The 18,632-nt window shown below is 44.1% G+C and overlaps 1 protein-coding gene across 6 annotated transcripts in view; it reads left to right on the forward strand.

The window, feature by feature from the left end:
- Lifr (LIF receptor subunit alpha) overlaps nucleotides 1–17,988 on the forward strand; it is a 104,153-nt gene extending 86,165 nt beyond the window's left edge. For 4 of the 6 annotated variants that reach the window (XM_029543882.1, XM_021208506.2, XM_021208507.2 and 1 more), the window contains exons 8-20: nucleotides 1,411–1,540; nucleotides 1,967–2,136; nucleotides 3,841–3,986; nucleotides 5,712–5,874; nucleotides 6,108–6,178; nucleotides 6,964–7,174; nucleotides 9,995–10,174; nucleotides 10,482–10,583; nucleotides 11,337–11,504; nucleotides 12,457–12,618; nucleotides 13,635–13,728; nucleotides 15,446–15,524; nucleotides 15,861–17,988. In XM_029543882.1, coding sequence (XP_029399742.1) covers nucleotides 1,411–1,540; nucleotides 1,967–2,136; nucleotides 3,841–3,986; nucleotides 5,712–5,874; nucleotides 6,108–6,178; nucleotides 6,964–7,174; nucleotides 9,995–10,174; nucleotides 10,482–10,583; nucleotides 11,337–11,504; nucleotides 12,457–12,618; nucleotides 13,635–13,728; nucleotides 15,446–15,524; nucleotides 15,861–16,484 — 2,300 coding nt within the window. In that variant the 3' untranslated portion in view covers nucleotides 16,485–17,988. The other 2 variants (XM_029543884.1, XM_021208509.2) reach the window with 2 other exon arrangements.
- Nucleotides 17,989–18,632: the final 644 nt, after the last annotated feature.

The raw sequence follows: 18,632 nt of genomic DNA on the forward strand, positions 1-18,632 counted from the left end.
TATTATTTGGACTTGGAAAGGGTTAATGTGTCTATTCTATACCCTGAAATAATCATCACTGTAAATGGATTCTAAGTTTCAGCATGTAATAAGAGTGGTAGATAATTTTGCCTTGGGTTTTAAAATAACTTTCAAAGTAAGCGTATCAGTGTTTAATTAATTGTCCAACTGAAAAACTTCCATCAGAGCATGCACTCGTCATCCTCAATATCAGCTAAAATGCTAGTAGAGGAGCCTGGAAAATCTCAGTGAGTAAGGACACTTGCCGCGCAGTCCCACAACCTGGGTGTGGTCCTTGGAATTCACTCACATAAAGACAGAAGGAGAGAGGCAGCAGAAGAGAGAGAGCCCCCACTTAATTGTCCTCTGACCACCACACGTACTCCATGAGTGTCGCCTGTGCTCTGTGACACACGTGCCCCGCATGCTATGCACACAACCAATAATAATAAACAAAAATTTGAAACTAAGGAAACCGCCGGGCAGTGGTGGCGCACGCCTGTAATCCCAGCACTTGGAAGGAAGGCGGATTTCTGAGTTCGAGGTCAGCCTGGTCTACAGAATGAGTTCCAGGACAGCCAGGCCTGCACAGAGAAGCCCTGTCTCGAAAACAAACAAAACAAACAAAAAACAAAAACAAAAACAAAAAACAAAACTAAGGAAACCATTATGGGGCTCTCTTGGGAGAATATAGAAAAATTTGTGTTTTGGTTGACATCTATGACTAGTTGAAAATTCAATTCCTTCAAAAAGAGTATTATTTCTACAGAGTATTTTACCAGGCAGATTATTGTTTTTAACTTTTATAGAAAATGAAAAATACTTGCATAAATATCACTCTAGGATGGATCAGTATCTGTATCTGTTTGGCTATGCAAGATTATCTTGTTTAATCAAGTGCCAGACTGTACCATTTTAAAGTTTTTACACCTTCCTCCCCAAAATTGACCTTTTTTTCTTTTTTCTCTGCCCAAAAGTAAAGCCGGAGTGAATGGTTCCTGTGAGTGGCTGTATGACTTTTAGCATCCTGATACTTCTTTCTCAGCTTCAGTGTGTAAACAGATGGGACATGGTAGCAGTTTCAAACTGTAGATTCCCAGGGCTTGACTTAGAAGACTTTGAAGTCATGTTTAAGGAAAAAGCAGTTTAATTCGTTTCTCTATTTGCCGTTGCGAGTTTGCACAGGAGCTGGGTTGAGAGCAACTCCTCAGAGTCACCGTTTCGCATGCAATGCAAACTATAACAACACATCTTGCAGAAGCAGTGATGACTTCTGCCCTATCCAGACCAGAAATGTGTAAACAGCAAATTGTTTTTAGGGGGTTATGCAAAAATCCCACTTAGCAAAACCGTAAAACTGTAGATTGGAGGAAGACACGTGTAACCCTTTGTCCTTCCTCTTCCTGTTAGATCCTCCCGATGTCCCTCAGAAGCTGAGCTGTGAGACACACGACTTAAAAGAGATTATATGTAGCTGGAATCCAGGAAGGATAACAGGACTGGTGGGCCCACGAAATACAGAGTACACCCTGTTTGAAAGGTAATGTTAACCAGGCAAGAGTGCTGGTGGCAAAAACTTTAGAAGGACCTGTTGAGTGACACAGGAGTGTCTTGGCACATTGCTACCATTGTCACGGATGTACTGTGGCACAGGGCAGTGTCCTGGCACATTGCTGTATTGGTACCGTATATACTGTAATAGCTGCAGTTGACCTGCATGCAGCTGCACTTCTGGGCCTCCTCTGTCAGATGCCTAAAAGGAAGAGCTTCCGTTGGTCTGTCCAGACAGTGGTGTCTTTATGCTTGGCTGCTTTCTATATCACACACGTTTTTATGAACCAGTGATCAGTCTTTAATTAAAAAAACAGACTTTATAAAGACAGTAGAAATTTGCTCTTGCCACCCACCCCACACACAATATTTACATCTTACGCTCTTGAAATTATTTTTCTTTTTTAACCGACAGCATTTCGGGAAAATCGGCAGTATTTCACAGGATTGAAGGACTTACAGATGAGACCTACTGGTTAAGCTTGCAAATGCATCCCGACCAAGAAATCCATAACTTCACCCTGACTGGTCGCAATCCACTGGGACAGGCACAGTCAGCAGTGGTCATCAATGTGACTGAGAGAGGTGAGCCACTGTTACCAGCCAGTGTCTATAAATAACCACAATAAAAATAACTCCTGAAAGGTGGCCATACAGATTAGTGTTTACTGTTTATTTTCTTTGGAGGTTTTCTTAATTTTATGGTAATTAATATAATTATAATTTTTATTGTAAGAATTAAAGTAAATAATTTCAAATCTGACATTTTTGAGTTGAGATAAAAATTTGACTCATTTAGATAGAAAATATATATGGCTTTGTCTACTCATTCTTGATTTCTGAACCTTTTTTTTTTTTTTTTTTGCCCAATCCTTGAAAACATTTATTTTAAAATACTTTTTTTGACTCAGAAGTCATTGCAAAAATAGTGAGTCACAAGTGCGTGAATCCGTCTGTCTTTCCTCAGCGATGACCCCAAAACCAGAGCGGTGACCTTGGTGCATATCGTTCACCAGGGAGTAATCCAGAGGGATCGCTGGCTGCGTGTCACCTGTATTCACCAGGACATATGTCTAAACACACAGAACTGATGACGGGGGAAGCGCCATTGTGCTGGTGGAGCGATGTATATCTTAACTGTGATGGTGGTCGCCTGAACCTTTATACAAATGAATCCCATCACTGTCTCTGCGTCTGTCAGATTGCAACAGCCACCTGTCCTGCACCCCCATTTTGTCATTTGGCGTATATTATAAGTGAAACCATATAGTATAAGCATTCGAGGCTGGCATTTCTTAGGATAATATCCTTGAGTGGCATCTAAATTGTACGCCAGTAATTGTTCGTTTGTGTGCCAGTGAACTCTGAATTTTTATTTTTTATTTTTTTTGCCAGTATGTAACACAGCTCAGAATAGAAGTAAGATATATGCAGTCTTTCTGTGGTTTTCCCTCCATCAGCCCAGTGTACTAACTCCATGCTAGGCTCTGCCACCTCCTGAGACCTCACAGAGACTCGTGGAAGACATGGGTACAAGCAAGGGGTTTGTCACCAATATAATGACTCTTTCGTCACTTTATAAAAATAATTTTTTTAATATTATTTCTGTCGGTATGTATGTGCTAAGTGTGCCACTTATGTTGGTACCTGCAGAGGCCAGAAGAAGGGGGTCAGAACCCCTGTAGCTGAGTTACAAGTGGCTGTGAGCTGCCTCGTGCGGGTGCTGGGAACTGACATGAAGTGCTCTGAGCCATCTCCAGCCCCTCCTATTATCTGTCACTCCATCCTGCCATCCTAGATTCTGTTTCATCCCAGAGTCAGAAGGTGACAGTAGAGCTGAAGGTTTTGCTTGTGTTCATCTGCCCTGAATCTTTCCCTCCTGTCCGATGTCTTTTCCTTTGAACCTCAGAGTCTGCAGCCATTGTAAGAATCCCCCTCCTGAGCCACACTGAATTCCTGTAGCAGTCAGCATCATTAAAATGTGTGAGTGTATGTGCGCACGCGCGCGCGCGCACACACACACACGCACACACACACACACACCACCAGGTAAAGAACCTTGAGCACACTGGTTCCTTAAGGTCATTGGGATGATACCAACAGTAACAAACGGTCCATGGGTTCCACCCAGACTGTCTTGGCTTTTGGCATTAATAATACCTCCTTGCTCCTCCACTCCCTGCCCCCTACTGTATACACATCTACTTTGCTTCTAGTTTATCTTACTAGGAGAGACCTTTTCCACACTTAAACGTTTGAAGGCATTAATCTTTATAATTCTATTTACAGTTGCCCCTCATGTTCCAATTTCGTTGAAAGTGAAGAACATCAATTCAACCGTTGTTACATTTTCTTGGCATTTACCAGGAAATTTTACAAAGATTAATCTTTTATGTCAAATTGAAATTTGTAAAGCTAATTCCAAGAAAGAAGTGGTAAGTAAAATTCTCCCGTAGCTTTCCTTTTGTTTCTTCTGAATAGAACACCCAGTTTCAAAAATAATTAAGCAAATGTGTGTGTTTATGTATATATACATATGTGTATGTAGATGTATATACTTATAAACTCTCCAAACATTTATTACAGAGAATCACCAAGCCAAGAAAAACCTTACAATCCAAAGAAATGGCAGCATTTTAATTTACATTTGTGCATTTGTTACTGGACAGTAAAGAGTATAAGTTCAGCTTTTGCTGTTCAGAGTGTTCTCAGGCTTAGTGTGTACCAGCTCCGTGTAGGTAGTACTCATTAAGTTTGTGAGTGGAAAAGTATCTTTTACTTTAGTGGGCACAGGGAAGTAGAAGGGAATTTTAAATTATTAAGTGCATCAGTAGAAGCAAGTTGAAATTGGTAATTATAAGTCAAAACTGGACTTTTTCCATACATTTTTAAATAATTAGATTGACTTATACTGTGCCCTTCTGTAATTTGTGGTAACCCTGAAGTAAATGGCACTGTAGCTGCATGTTAATTTGGAAATTCGCTGGTTTCTGTACAAGCATTCAGCAGTGAGTGCACGGTTTGACCTGAAAAGCCACTTTGTAAGGAGCAGCCCAGACTTTGCTGGCACACTCATCCTCAGATTTGTGTAAAACTGCTTTGTTTTAACTTCATTTATATTAATTAATTTTTTTTTTGTCTATTTACTACATGTTCAGCACATACTAGAGGCTCTAGGTGACACATTCGTAAACCAGGACACTTGCCCCCAGGATGGTTCCCAGTGTCCTTGGAATAACACACTTCATCTTCCAGCTTGTCTCTAATTACAAAAATTGTGTCACTAGCTAGTTTAATGGTCACTAGCTATTCACTGATGATCAAAAAAAAAAAAAAAAAAAAAAAAAGTAACATCTGTATAATTTAACCTAACCATTTAGACCTAATAATCAGATTAAAATGCATCCCAATATTTAATTGACTACTATGTGTTAGGTCCCAAGAAAATCCTTTTTTCTGAAGTCTGGCATTTAAACAAAAGCCAGCATTCTCTCAGGGACTCAAGTACGATAGTCCATAGTTTGTGCTTGCTCCATGGAGTCATTCTCCTGATGGCAGGCAAGAAAGGACGGAGGGCTCTTCCATTAGCCTATGCTTGTGGTGCCGACTAGCATATCAAGGTTTATGCTAGCCTCCAGGTTCCCTCAGACCTTACTCCAAGTAACTGTTAGAGTCTTCCTGGATGCCATACACCACCCCCAGCTTCCCTTCCCTTCCCCCAGCTGCTCTGAGTCCTGTGTTGCTCAGTCGTCAGACATTTTCTCTCTTTGTCCCCAGTCTCAGTCTCTTTCTCTCTTGCTCCACTCACACCCCCCTCCATGGCCCGGTCTATTCTGCTGGCCGTGTTCAGTCTGGACTCTTCTGTCCCTCCTATCTACAATTAAACAAAACAAAACAAAACAAAACCCTTCTCCTTTATCATACCTAAGAGCGGTCTTGTACTCATTCCCACCTACTACAGAGCACAATTCTCTTAATGTCATATTTCATCAAGAACTAAAACTATGAACTCTGTTGTTGCAGTCACAAACTAGTATGACATCCATTTGGTTTATGCTTCAAGCGTAGAATGGTTTTATACCCCGTATCTATAACGTGTATGGGCATATTCCATATTCATACACAGAAGTACCCATGTATGCTTACTTGTTTTCAAATAGCGGAATGCCACAATCAGAGGCGCCGAGGATTCAACTTACCATGTCGCTGTGGACAAATTAAACCCATACACTACATATACTTTCCGGGTTCGTTGTTCTTCCAAGACTTTCTGGAAGTGGAGCAGGTGGAGTAATGAGAAGCGACATCTCACCACAGAAGCCAGTGAGTGGGCGATGTCATGGCTGATTAGTAATGGGGAGATGGGAGGGACGACAGGGAGGGACAATCGCATGGCCTTGAGGGTCATCTGTCTTACCCTGTTTTCTGGGCCCGTGTACTCTGTAGACACTCAGAGGCTCTCTCACTTTAGAACTTCTCTGTTGAAGCATTTTCTAAATGGAAGCCACCTTTTATGGGGCATTCCAAAAAGTCTAACTTAGGAATCTCTCTTCCAGCTCCTTCAAAGGGACCAGATACTTGGAGAGAGTGGAGTTCTGATGAAAAAACCCTAATCATCTACTGGAAGGTAAATATCTATTGTTCCCTTAGATGCTTAAAGATTTTTATTTTGCCCAAGCGTGTGACATACGAACGGTAACTTAGATTTGGTGAATATTCATGTAGTATTCAACTGTACTGAAAAATGATATATGAAATACAGCACCACAGAAATGTGTACAGGGACCCAAGGCTCCCAAGTCTGGCTAAGTTTGCCATCTCCCAGTCTCATGTTTCTCATCACTCCCGATTCCCCAGGCACTGAGACTGACCTCGGTTTTGAACCCTTTTACTCTGTTCTCATAAGTGCATGTATATAGAGTTCAGAGGAAAACTTACGGGGATTGGGTCTTCTACCTTGTGGGGCCTAGGGATTGAACTTAGATCTTCAGGCTTGGCAGCAAGCACCCTTACCTACTGAGCCATCTTGCCAGCCCTTCTTTGAATTTTTGTATATTTCATAGTGTTTCTGAAACGGTCGCATGGTATGTGTGTGTGGGGGGGGGGAGAACTCCACGCCACACTGCTTCGTTTCCATAGGTTACTCCTTCAGGCCACGTGTCTTACATCTTTGCTTCTGGAACTATAAAAATAAACATTGTTTTCTATTAATGTTTGATATTTTGTGTACTTTTAATACTTATCAGTATTTCATTCCATTTTTGTTTAACCTTGCCCCAGGATTTTAAAATCTGAGTTTCACACAACTGATGGCTTCATATCCAACTGTCACCATTCATTGTGAGCTTAGCCCTCGACCTCAGAACCTCTCTCTGGTTTTAGTGACAGGGTTTGCTTCTCTGTTTTCTGCAGCCTTTACCCATTAATGAAGCTAATGGAAAAATACTTTCCTACAATGTATCGTGTTCACTGAATGAGGAGACACAGTTTTCGGAGATCTTTGATCATCAACACAGAGCAGAGATACAGCTTAGTAAAAATGACTACATCATCAGTGTGGTAGCAAGAAATTCTGCTGGCTCATCACCACCTTCGAAAATAGCTAGTATGGAAATCCCAAATGGTGAGTGCTTGGGTGGCGGGATGGCGGGGTGGCGGGGTGGTGGGGTGGCAGGGTGGCGGGATGGGGGTGGGGCGTGGGGATGGGATAGAAATCCTGTGGCATCAGCTTTCCTGTGCTATTTGCATGCTGTGCATATAATTTGCATGCTATACATACATTTGCATGTTATGCAAATAGAGGACCCGGTACTTGAATGTCTGCTGCCCAATGAAAGATGCAGCCAGTAGTAATTTTTATTTTGTCTTGAGACAAGATTTTGCTATGTGATTCAGGGAAGCCTCGAATACACTAGATAACCAGGGTAGACTTGAACAGGCAGTCTCCTGCCTCAGCCTCCCAGATGTCCTCAGGATTGACATGAACCCTACAGTGTGTAGTAGGTAGTAATTACTATATCCAATTACTTTGTCGCAGAGTATGAAAAGTTCTGGGTGTGGACGGTACTCTTAGGAAGAAATGCTTAAATGTTTGGTCAAAGGCTAATAGTTTCTTTCCAAGAATAAGAGTTTTAGTGGGCAGTGGTGGCTCAGCCTTTAATCCCAGCACTCGGGAGGCAGAGGCAGGCGGATTTCTGAGTTCGAGGCCAGCCTGGTCTACAAAGTGAGTTCCAGGACAGCCAGGGCTACACAGAGAAACCCTGTCTTGAAAAACCAAAAAAAAAAAAAAAAAAAAAAGAGTAAGCGTTTCAGTTGTCAGCCTAGTTTTGCGCCCTGCAGCGCAGGGAGAGAAGACACTCATTGTAATTGGCAGCTTTGTGGTGAATTGATGCTCCCTGACTCTGCTGTGTGTGTGTATGTGTGTTGTTTTGGGGCTTTTTAGGTTTTTTGTTTTTGTTTTTGTTTTTAGATAAGGTCTATATAGTCCAAGTTGCCATGTAGCTAAGGATGACCTTGAACTCCTGATTTTCTAGCCTCCAAACCCAGCATAGAAATTCTTCATTTAAAAGAAAAAAAAAAAGCCCTTCTAAAAGCTAAATTAGATTTTTTTCCCAATTTTTATTAGTTATTTACTTCATTTATATTTTAAAGTCCCCTATACCTCCCTCCCCCAAATTAGATTTTTAATAAGGGTTTTGAAAAACAAAAATCCATGTGACATGATTTTTAAAATTTCTGTGTTTTTCTCTAAATTATGCAGATTGCCTGTTAGTGACAAACCATGTTCCTTCTTGGCTTTTTTTTTTTTTTTTTTGGTTTTTCGAGACAGGGTTTCTCTGTATAGCCCTGGCTGTCCTGGTCCTTCTTGACTTTTACATGGACGTTATTCGTCTATATTCATTACACAAACTAGTGCATTTGAACTGCACACTTGGTCATCTTTATCCCCACCCCTAGCCTTTCCTCTTCCCTCGCAGCTGGACTGCGTGCTGAGTCAGGAGTTTAGACGGCCATCTTACACTCTTCTTCCAGTTGCTTCCTTAGTAAGGAAAGAACTTTGTACAAAGAACGGGACAGTCTTGCTGGTCTCTCCAGTACCTCTTAGTGTTCAGTTGAGGTGGTTTCTTATTTCTTGGTACTGACCTGGTGTGTCAGTCCTAGGCAGTGACCAGAGAGAATTAAGAAGCAGGAACTTAGCAGGGTTGTTTCAAAGACTGGATACGCCCAGACCTCAGCACAGCCCTAAACCCGCAACGAATGGTGTGGCGGTGCAGAGAAGCGGGGGTCAGGGCAGGGCGCCTGTCCAGTGGCCCTCATTTACCCACTGCTTCTGCCAAGTGCAGCTGCTTTGTTCTCCATTTAACTGGAGCACACCGATGCTCCCTGCTCCCAGTGGGAAGGAGATTCACAGCCGTAACTGTGGTTTCAGCTCGACAGTTACACCAGACCCACAACTCTGACGCCCAGCTACACAGCTCCAGCTCAAGTTTAGATTGTGGCTTTGTAGTCACATTGAGCCAAAAAAGCCATCTTATGTCCATCCGGTGCTCAGATTGTGTTCAGGAGTGGCTGCGTTATGAATGCACATCTATTTGGAACTATGTATTATATATGTATTATGTATATTATATATTAAACCAAACCCTTAAGTATAGATTAATTGTCCCCGTGGGAGACTCCCCTGTCTTTCTTGGCTTTACTGGGCTGTCCTCCACTCTGGTCCCCATGCCTCACCTGCATCCTCACCTATTCGTCAAGTCCAGGTCCAGCAGAACAGACAAGCAAACCTCCCACAGCCAAGCAGTGCCTGTTCTCACTCTCCAGGGTGTGCACACCACCCTCACCCCCACCCCAGTATCTCATGGTGTCTGGAAAATGCCTCTGCCCACACTGCTCTCCCCACCTCATGGCTTGGCTGTGTCAGCCCTTCTGCAGTCTCCTCACTCCCCCAAGAGAGTCCCCTCAGCCCAGCATTTGGGCCCTGGATGCAGGAGTCCTGGAAAGCAGGTGCCCAGCTCTTCCAGTTTTGGATGCTCCATCTGCATGTGCTCTGCCTCTCCCTCTCCCATGAGCTCTGCTCACCTTGGATGGGGAGACCAAGAGTTAGTTGCCCCCTGGTCCTTTCTCCACATAGCCATGCTGAGCATTCTAAGAGTCCTCACTCCAGAGCCAGTCTAGACCCTACTATGTGTCTATCAGATTCTAGAAGCTTCTATATTTTCTCCTCAACTTCTGTGTGATATATTTTATGAATAAAGGTAGATGCTATAGTTATCCCAATAAGAGAGTGTTATTTCTTCGCTAAACATTGCTACCTAGTTGAACCACCATTTTCAGATTTGTGTGCAGTGAAATAGCTTCTATAACTGCTGCCCGTTTTCTTGAGGCTTGCCTTCTGGCACTGCTTTGACTGCCAATACAATGTCTTTCTTTCTTGCTGAAGATGACATCATAGTAGAGCAAGCAGTGGGGATAGGAAACAGGATCTTCCTCACCTGGCATCACGACCCCAACATGACTTGTGACTACGTAATTAAATGGTGCAACTCGTCTCGGTCTGAGCCCTGCCTCCTGGACTGGATAAAGGTTCCTTCAAACAGCACTGAGACTGTCATAGAGTCTGGTAAGGATCCGTGGCTCTCTGAGGCCTTTAAGGGGCTTTTGAAAAGCCACACAGAGGTGACTACCACCTTTGTCTCTTCGAAGAAATGTCACCCTGTGATCTTTTCATTATTATAGACGTGAAGATGTTCATGGTTTGCTGAATACTCCTAAATGTTTGCCAATTTTGAAAAAAAAAATATTTTTATAATAGATCTGTAGCTAGCTTTGGAAATTTTAGCATGTTGTAAGTTTTATGCTTCTAAGATAAATGTTCTTGCTTTATCCACATAGACTTACGAAAGTTCATTGATTTGTTTTTCCTACAGATCAATTTCAGCCAGGAGTAAGATACAACTTTTACCTCTATGGGTGCACAAACCAGGGATACCAACTGTTGCGTTCTATAATTGGATACGTAGAAGAATTGGGTAAGTTAAATGTGTGAGTTCTTTTAAAGTTCAGCTAACACAAGAACATGTAGATAGGCAAATAGCAAGAGTCACGCTCCGAAACATACCGAATTTAGTTGTTTAGATCAAAGAAGATAAAATAATTCCCATCACAAATTTATCAAAATTGATGTCACCTAGTCTCCACCTGCTTGTTGATTTCACAGTTTCAGTCTTGACACTGAGGAAGTTATATCATGGCTGTCGTACTTGATTTGTGTTTACAGAAGCTTAAAAACTTGGAAATGTATCCAGGACTAACACCAAAGAGGGGAGTGTCCCTGAAGTCTGTTTGAGCGGTCACTTAAAATATGCGGCACATGGGGGGCTGGAGAGATGGCACCAACTGCTCTTCCTGAGGTCCCGAGTTCAGTTCCCAGCAACCACATGGTGATTCACAACCATCTGTAATGGGGTCTGGTGCCCTCTTCTGGTGTGTCTGAAGAGAGCAATGGTGGCATACTCATATGTATAAAATAAATAAATAAATCTTAAAAAAAAAAAAAAACATACGTGGCACAGGTTATCCCCTGGATGCCTGTCTGGTATAAAGGCTGTGATTCTCCTCCCTGAGCTCCGCCTGGTTATTAGCGTAGAATCGTTCAATCATCAGAGGAATTCATGCTCGAGTAAAGAGCACAGCTTAATTCCAAGAGTAGGTGTTTCTAAAGCCAGAAGTCTCTGGAGCAGTTACTCCCCTGCCCTTCAGCGATCGACTGCTTGTTTTGACAGCTCCGATTGTCGCGCCAAATTTCACCGTGGAAGATACGTCTGCAGACTCGATATTAGTGAAATGGGACGACATCCCCGTGGAAGAGCTCCGAGGCTTCCTAAGGGGGTATTTATTTTACTTTCAGAAAGGAGAGAGAGATACGCCTAAGACGAGGAGCTTGGAGCCACGTAAGTAAATGACTGCCTGGGTTCTAGTGCTTCCATGAGCCACACCATAGGATATTATTTATTTTTTAATGTGGTTTTATATTTAATAACCAAAGACGTAAAAAAAAAAAAAAAAAAAAGTAAAAATGGGTTGAGAGCCCCAGCTATGACCTGGAGTCAAAATTGTGGCAGACTAGGGTTAATGGGGTTCCACAACCCTCTGGAGGCAGGATGACGCGAGGTTGACCATACTTACCCCACGCTGTTACCTGGGCGGCTATAGGGAAGTCTCAGGACACTGCTCCAGGATTGTCAAAGCAGAACCTGAGGTGTGGGACAACCAGAGTTGGCTCGGGTCCCTGGGCCTGCAAGGAGGCTGGAGACACCTGGTTCGTAGGCTCTCTGACACCCAGGCTCCTCTGGGAACCGTGGAAGACCTGGGCTTGGCTTGGTGGCAGTCATGGCTGGGAGTGCAGAGAGGTCTTCTGTGGGAGATAAGACAGAGCTCAGTAGGTGAAGGCCAACGCCGTGGCTCCCCACAGTAGATCCTGATGAAAAGAGACAGTCCACAGTTTTAAGACATTTATTGTCATGGCTGAAAGTGGGTGAGTGAAATCGCACCCCCCTTCTCAGGGTGGGCCTGAGGTTAAATACCTTTTGCAGGGAGGAGTATCAGGGTTTTCCCTTAGTCACAGACAGGGAAGTAATTTTTATGGAGTGCCTGCTGTATGCCGGGCATTGTTCTAATAAATGTTCATGAAAATTTTACAGGGCATCACATCTCCTACAGAGTCAGAGAAGCCAGAGTTGGGAGTAGTTTAGATGGTTTGACTGGCAGGGAAAGAACTTGAATGTGGCCCCAGAGCTTTGGCTGGGCATGGGCAGCAGCAAGGTGTTCTCCCTCAGCGTGTCTGGCTGTACATCCCCGAGTTTAAAGTGACCCCAGGGTGAGTGAGAGTATCCTTTGCTTTAGATCATTCTGACATCAAGCTAAAGAACATCACTGACATCTCCCAGAAGACGCTGAGGATCGCTGATCTTCAGGGGAAGACCAGTTACCATCTGGTCCTGCGAGCCTATACGCACGGTGGTCTAGGCCCAGAGAAGAGCATGTTTGTGGTGACCAAGGAAAACTGTAAGTTCAACACCGCCCTAGAAACACCTTTGCCACTGGAGCGATAGTGGCCTTACCATCTGGGGACTCTGCAGGCTTCTTTGTTCCAAGCTCCGGGCCATGGTTCTCAGCCTTCCCAGTGCTGCGCTCCTCATGTTGTGGTGACCCCCCCCAACCACAAAATCCTTTTCATTGCTACTTCATAACTGTAATTTTGCCACTGTTATGAATTGTAACGTTAATATTTTGGGAGATAGAAGTTGACCAGATAGGTCACCGGCCATAGACTTGAGAACCACTATTGTAAGGTTTCAGAGTTCATTGCTTTTTTATGTAGGAAGAGCAGACTGTCATATGAGAGGACTTTTTTTGTTTTTGCTGTATTTCCCTATGGGTATGTAAGAAATTAATCAATTTAGGGATGCACCCCAAATCTACAACCCTAAATGCATAGTTGGGCTTTTTTTTTTAAATGCAGTTTAAATATTTTCTGTGCTAGTTTGATCTTAATAGGTCTAGGGAATTGCATAAGAGTCGTTTTCTAAACTTCAGCGAGACCACACTTGTTAAGTCTGAGATGACAGTAGACAAGGGCAGTCGCCTTTGCTGTCCTTCACCGGGAGAGAGCTTCCATTTGGCTTCAGGCTTCTCCGCTACTGGAGGCAGCCCTTGTCCAGGACTTGAGCACAGGGCCAGGAGGCCGTGAGGCATGTAAACAGGACGTGATTTTGCCCCATCGAAGACAACTTGGCAATGTCTGGTGATGTTCCTGACTGTTATAACTGGAGTGCTGCTGGCATCTCATGGTCAGAAACCAGGATGTGACTATGCCTCCCAGAGCGCACAGGACAGCCCTTCCCGCCCCTCCTCACACCAGAGAGAGCTGGCATACATGTCACCAGTGGCAGATTGAGTAATCATGTTCCAGTGTTGGTGCCCCTAGATCAGTTAGAGTTTTGTCTCTTCAGATAATAGATGTCTTGTGGACTCCATACGTCCAGTGGTGATTTTCAATATTGATAACTGTTTCTTTTCAGCTGTGGGATTGATTATTGCCATCCTCATCCCAGTGGCCGTGGCTGTCATTGTAGGCGTGGTAACGAGCATCCTTTGCTATCGGAAGCGAGAATGGTAATGGTACCTGTGTTTGTATTCACCCTTTTTTGTTTTTACAAGCCTCATTGTGCAGTTACATTATGCGTGTCGGACACTTTTTTTTAACTTAGAAGGTTGACTTTCAATATCAAGAAATAACATTTTATTGAAAATATTTAAGAACTCAAGGAGTAAAAGCGGTCATTCTCCCCACTGTCTTTACTAATAATTTATCACAATGGCATATTTGCTTCAAAGATATTTTCACACATAAATTGACCGTGGCTATCTGCAAGTTCATATCCAAATTTATGATCTAAATGGGTCCTGATGGCCCATTAGAATTGGTTCTTTTGTTCATTTGTTTACCCCTTGTGAATGCCCCTTCCATGAGAAAGAGGTTATAGTTGTGAATAAAGCAAGCCTGGTCCTTAGGAGTCTGCCAGCACAGCGATGGAGAGGACCAGGGAGGCATGGACCTCTGTAAATGTGCTTACAGGGAAGCAAGAGGAAGCAGGAAGGCTGCCCTGTGCAGAGCCCTCAAGGGTAACAGGGGGTGGGGGTGGAGAACATTCTAGAGAGAGTGGTTTCAGGTAGACTCTGAGCCTGGAGGCACTGTATAATTGGGCAAAGTGAGACGGGGGTGGGGTGGGGAGAGGGAGAGGTGTGAGCAGGGCTAGGGGTTTCAGAGGAGAGCAGTGGTCCCTGGGGTGACTGCCAGAACTGTCCTGGCTAGGACAGGACAAACCGGCTGCAGTCACCACAGAAAGGGCTCCACTTTCTTTAAAATGCCATCGTTAGTGACAGGAGAGAATGTGTTCTGAAGAATCCTGGCTTGCAAATGAAAAGAGTAATACGCAAATAGAATAACCTAGTTTGGCTACTAATTCCAACTTTAAAACAACCATTTCAGTACAAGAACTGGAACATTAAGACTTAACACAGTCACCGTCCTTGACGGACCCCAAACGATAGCATCCTTAGTACTTCTAAGTATAAAAACACAGACTGTTGAACAAATCTTTTCTCTGATGTTGAGTTTCTATCTAAGATTGTAGCTTTCCCCCCTTCAGCTCAGCAGGCAGTTTCTTTGCCATTCCTGACTGTGAACCCTAATACTTTCTGTTATTATTTAACCCGATATGGTGACTCATGGCTACAGTTCCAGCTCTTGAGGGCTGAGGCAGGGAGAGTGAGTGCCAGAAGTTTAAGGGCAGCCTGGGCTATCATAGCAGGTCTCTATGTCTAAAGAAAAAACGAACAAGAAAAGCACGTGCCCTCACACAAATGAAAATAGAATTGATTGCTTTAATGTCCGTGCTTGTGTGCTTACCCAGCTTGGTCAAGCACTTCCATGCACTGGAGGTGTCCCTTGTGCGGGCCAGACCCCTGTGATGACCAGAGGACTACATATGCTGACAGGCCCTTTGAGTAACTGACCCTGCTTAATCCGGTTCGTGGCGAAAACTTGGCTCTACTTCATGTGAGACATGATGGCAGCCGGCACTGTAAATTATTTGCTTTCATTTCCTTGAGCCGAATAAGGCCTTCTAGCTAGAACATACAGTGGTGGTTCACAGCATTCACTCTGAAGCCCTGTGTCAGCGGCTCTGGCATAAAGAGCTTCTATTTGTGTCTCAGGTGCTCATTGACATTGTCACAAAAAGTCTCAAGCCAAGCTAGATGGCGCCTACATTTTGTTACACGATCACTGCGTGATGGTAATTAAATTGAATTCATTCTTTATTTGAAGGATTAAGGAAACATTCTACCCAGATATTCCCAATCCAGAAAACTGTAAGGCGTTACAGTTTCAGAAGAGCGTCTGCGAGGTAATCCTTTCTTCTCCGTGTTTGCCTTGGGGACATAGGGGACCCTTCCTCTGTTGTGAGAAGCTTGGGAGGTGTGGGTGTCCCCATGGAGAACAGAACAGGCATGTCTAACTCTGTCTGATGTCCAGAGGTCTTCGTCCTCAGCGTTTACACCATGCTTCTTTTGCTGCTATTAATAGCAAGGAAAATATTGACGAGGAGAAGCTACGCTCTGGATGTGAACTCTAGAGCTACAGAGGCAAATGTTTATGAACAGATGTAGAAAAGAAAATACGAGGGGCCCCACAGAAGTGTGCAACGCTGCCGTCTTAACCACTGTTCCAAATTTATTTCCAGGGAAGCAGTGCTCTTAAGACATTGGAAATGAACCCCTGTACCCCGAACAACGTCGAAGTCCTGGAATCTCGGTCAATAGTCCCCAAAATAGAAGATACAGAAATCATTTCCCCAGTTGCTGAGCGTCCTGGGGAGAGATCTGAGGCGGACCCCGAGAACCACGTGGTCGTGTCTTACTGCCCACCCGTCATTGAGGAGGAAATAACGAACCCTGTAGCCGAGGAAGTGGGAGGGGCTTCCCAGGTCGTGTACATCGATGTGCAGTCCATGTATCAGCCGCAAGCCAAAGCAGAGGAAGAGCAGGACACGGATCCTGTGGTGGTGGCAGGCTATAAGCCACAGATGCGCCTTCCCATTAACCCCGCCGTGGGAGACACGGCAGCAGAAGCTGAAGCGGACAAGACCGCTGGTTACAGACCTCAGGCCAATGTAAACACTTGGAATTTGGTCTCTCCAGATTCCCCGAGGTCCACAGACAGCAACAATGAAGTTGTCTCTTTTGGAAGTCCGTGCTCCATCAATTCCAGGCAATTCTTGATTCCTCCTAAAGATGAAGACTCTCCTAAATCCAATGGAGGAGGGTGGTCCTTTACAAACTTCTTCCAGAACAAACCAAACGACTAACCAGGTCACCCTTTGTCACTTCAGTCTGCCATCTCAGTAAGTCCCCCCTGCCGCTGTCCTGGCAGCAGCTGGGGCATTTCTGGAGGGACCCTGCAAATGCTGATAGCCAGGGACCTTCACTCTGGGCAAGTGACACTAGAAGTGTTAATGTGCTTTTAATGTATCCTAAAAGCCAGAGTGCAGTGACTCAGCCCTCAGCCACGGGAACTCAAGATTTGAAGCTGTATTTGATTGAGCCAAAGAGTCCTGCCGAAGGACCTGGAGACTAACTAACTCTGTCCAGTGCATACATGCTAAACAGATCTCACAACCGTTTACTGTGGTTAATGGTTTTCTCATCTCTGTATGGTATGGGATTTCGAGTGGATTTACAGGCAAGGGAGAAAACCATCCCGAGTCAAAACAACGTTAATTTGCCTGACATTTACTGCGGTCTAGAGGAGAACCAAGCACAGATCTTAAAGCCGTGATGATGTCTCTGTCCTGACACCATTCACAAAAGCAAATCTAGTTTCTAATGTAGCAGCAGCTATCTGGTGTTCTGTTTGAGAAAGCGTGCTGATTTCTGTGCCTACAGTATAATGGTTATCAAACAGTTGTCTCAGGGGTACAAACTTGGAAAAAAAGCAAGTGCAGCGCTGACCAGTCCGAATCAGCATCACACCGTCCTGCTTCCTCGGGGTGTGAAAACCTTTCTCCTCTCTCGTTGCTTGCATGACAGCTTCCCTTAGTACAATTGACTGCCCTAATGTTGGAAATCTCTTGAACTATGCCCAAATTTTCTCTATTTGCTTTGGGTCGTGTTATAGGGTCTGCTTCGTAAGAGCGAATGAATTCATCATTATTTACAGTTAGATAATTGTAATGAGTTACTACGTAAGATGACTACTAAGAAATAGCCAGTGGTGTGTGCTGACTGCATAGCTGTGACGAGGCTCAGTTCCCCCTGAGAGGATAGGCCATTAAGCCTAACCAACAGCTAGCTGGCTGATGATCTCTGAGGCTCCTCAGGAGCTTTCCCTGCTGCTCCTGAGCCTCGGCTCCTCCTCCCTCAGGCACTTGGGGGTCCAGAGTCTCAGACCCTGCCTTCAAATCCGTAAACCTAAACATAAAGGGAGATAACTTCCCTTTGGAGCAGTTAGTGGTTAAACTGTAATAGAGGTTATAAAACTTACGGAAGTGGGAGGGCGTGGCACCTGGGATTGTTCCATCAGCAGTGAAGAGGCAGGTCCTGAGCACAGCACCTCAGTACACCCTGGTTTCTCATCAGCAACGTGTTCGGGGAATGTGATTCTTAGAGAAGCAGTGAAAACCTGAGATGTATGTCATGTGTTTGCTCTGCCTCTGGGCACATGACAGTTGGAAACACCCCAGGAGTAGACGACCTTTATTTGTGTCATCTGAAGTCCCCCAAATTTTACAGATAATGGATTGTTCTTTTTAGTTCAGATTTTATCTTTTATCTTTTTATTTTATTTTATTTTATTTTATTTTATTTTATTTTATTTTCTGAGACAGGGTCTCACTATGCAGCCCTGGCTGTCCTGGAACTCACTATGTAGATGAGGCGGGCCTCAGACTCAGAGATCCGCCTGTCTCTGTCTCCCAATTGCTGGTGTGTGTGCCACCATGCCTGGCCTCTTATTTTATCTTCTAAAGAATCATGTGGGGGAAAAAAAATTACAGGATGACAAGGGACAAAGTCATGATCCTGTTTTTAACCCTAGGATTCAACTACATTTTGGAGCTTCATGATATGATGGTATATGGAATGAAATACAAGTAGTCATGCAATTCTATAGTATATAAAAGGTAGGTAGTAGTTCTTAGAAATTTTCAGTACTGAAAAATATTCTAAGCCAGAGCCATCACCAAAGAGTTTCTGTCTTCCTTGTGCCCTCTTTGGCTCCACCCTCTACCCAGCCACTCTGAGCCCTGGCTGCCTCCTCCCCCCACCCCCACCCCCACTCCCTGCCACATCTTACTACTGCTATGCTCTGCTTGGCCTCTGCCTTGTTCCCCAGTGAAGCTGCTTCTCAGTTTCTTATTCCCATCTAATTGGGATGAGAGTTTGTGAAGGTTACAGCTTATCATTGTGCACAACATTCATCTTGGGAACACAGGGAAATGTCAGGAGAAATGGACTCA

The sequence above is a fragment of the Mus pahari genome, chromosome 11, assembly GCF_900095145.1.
Source record: "Mus pahari chromosome 11, PAHARI_EIJ_v1.1, whole genome shotgun sequence".
Taxonomy (NCBI): Eukaryota; Metazoa; Chordata; class Mammalia; order Rodentia; family Muridae; genus Mus; species Mus pahari.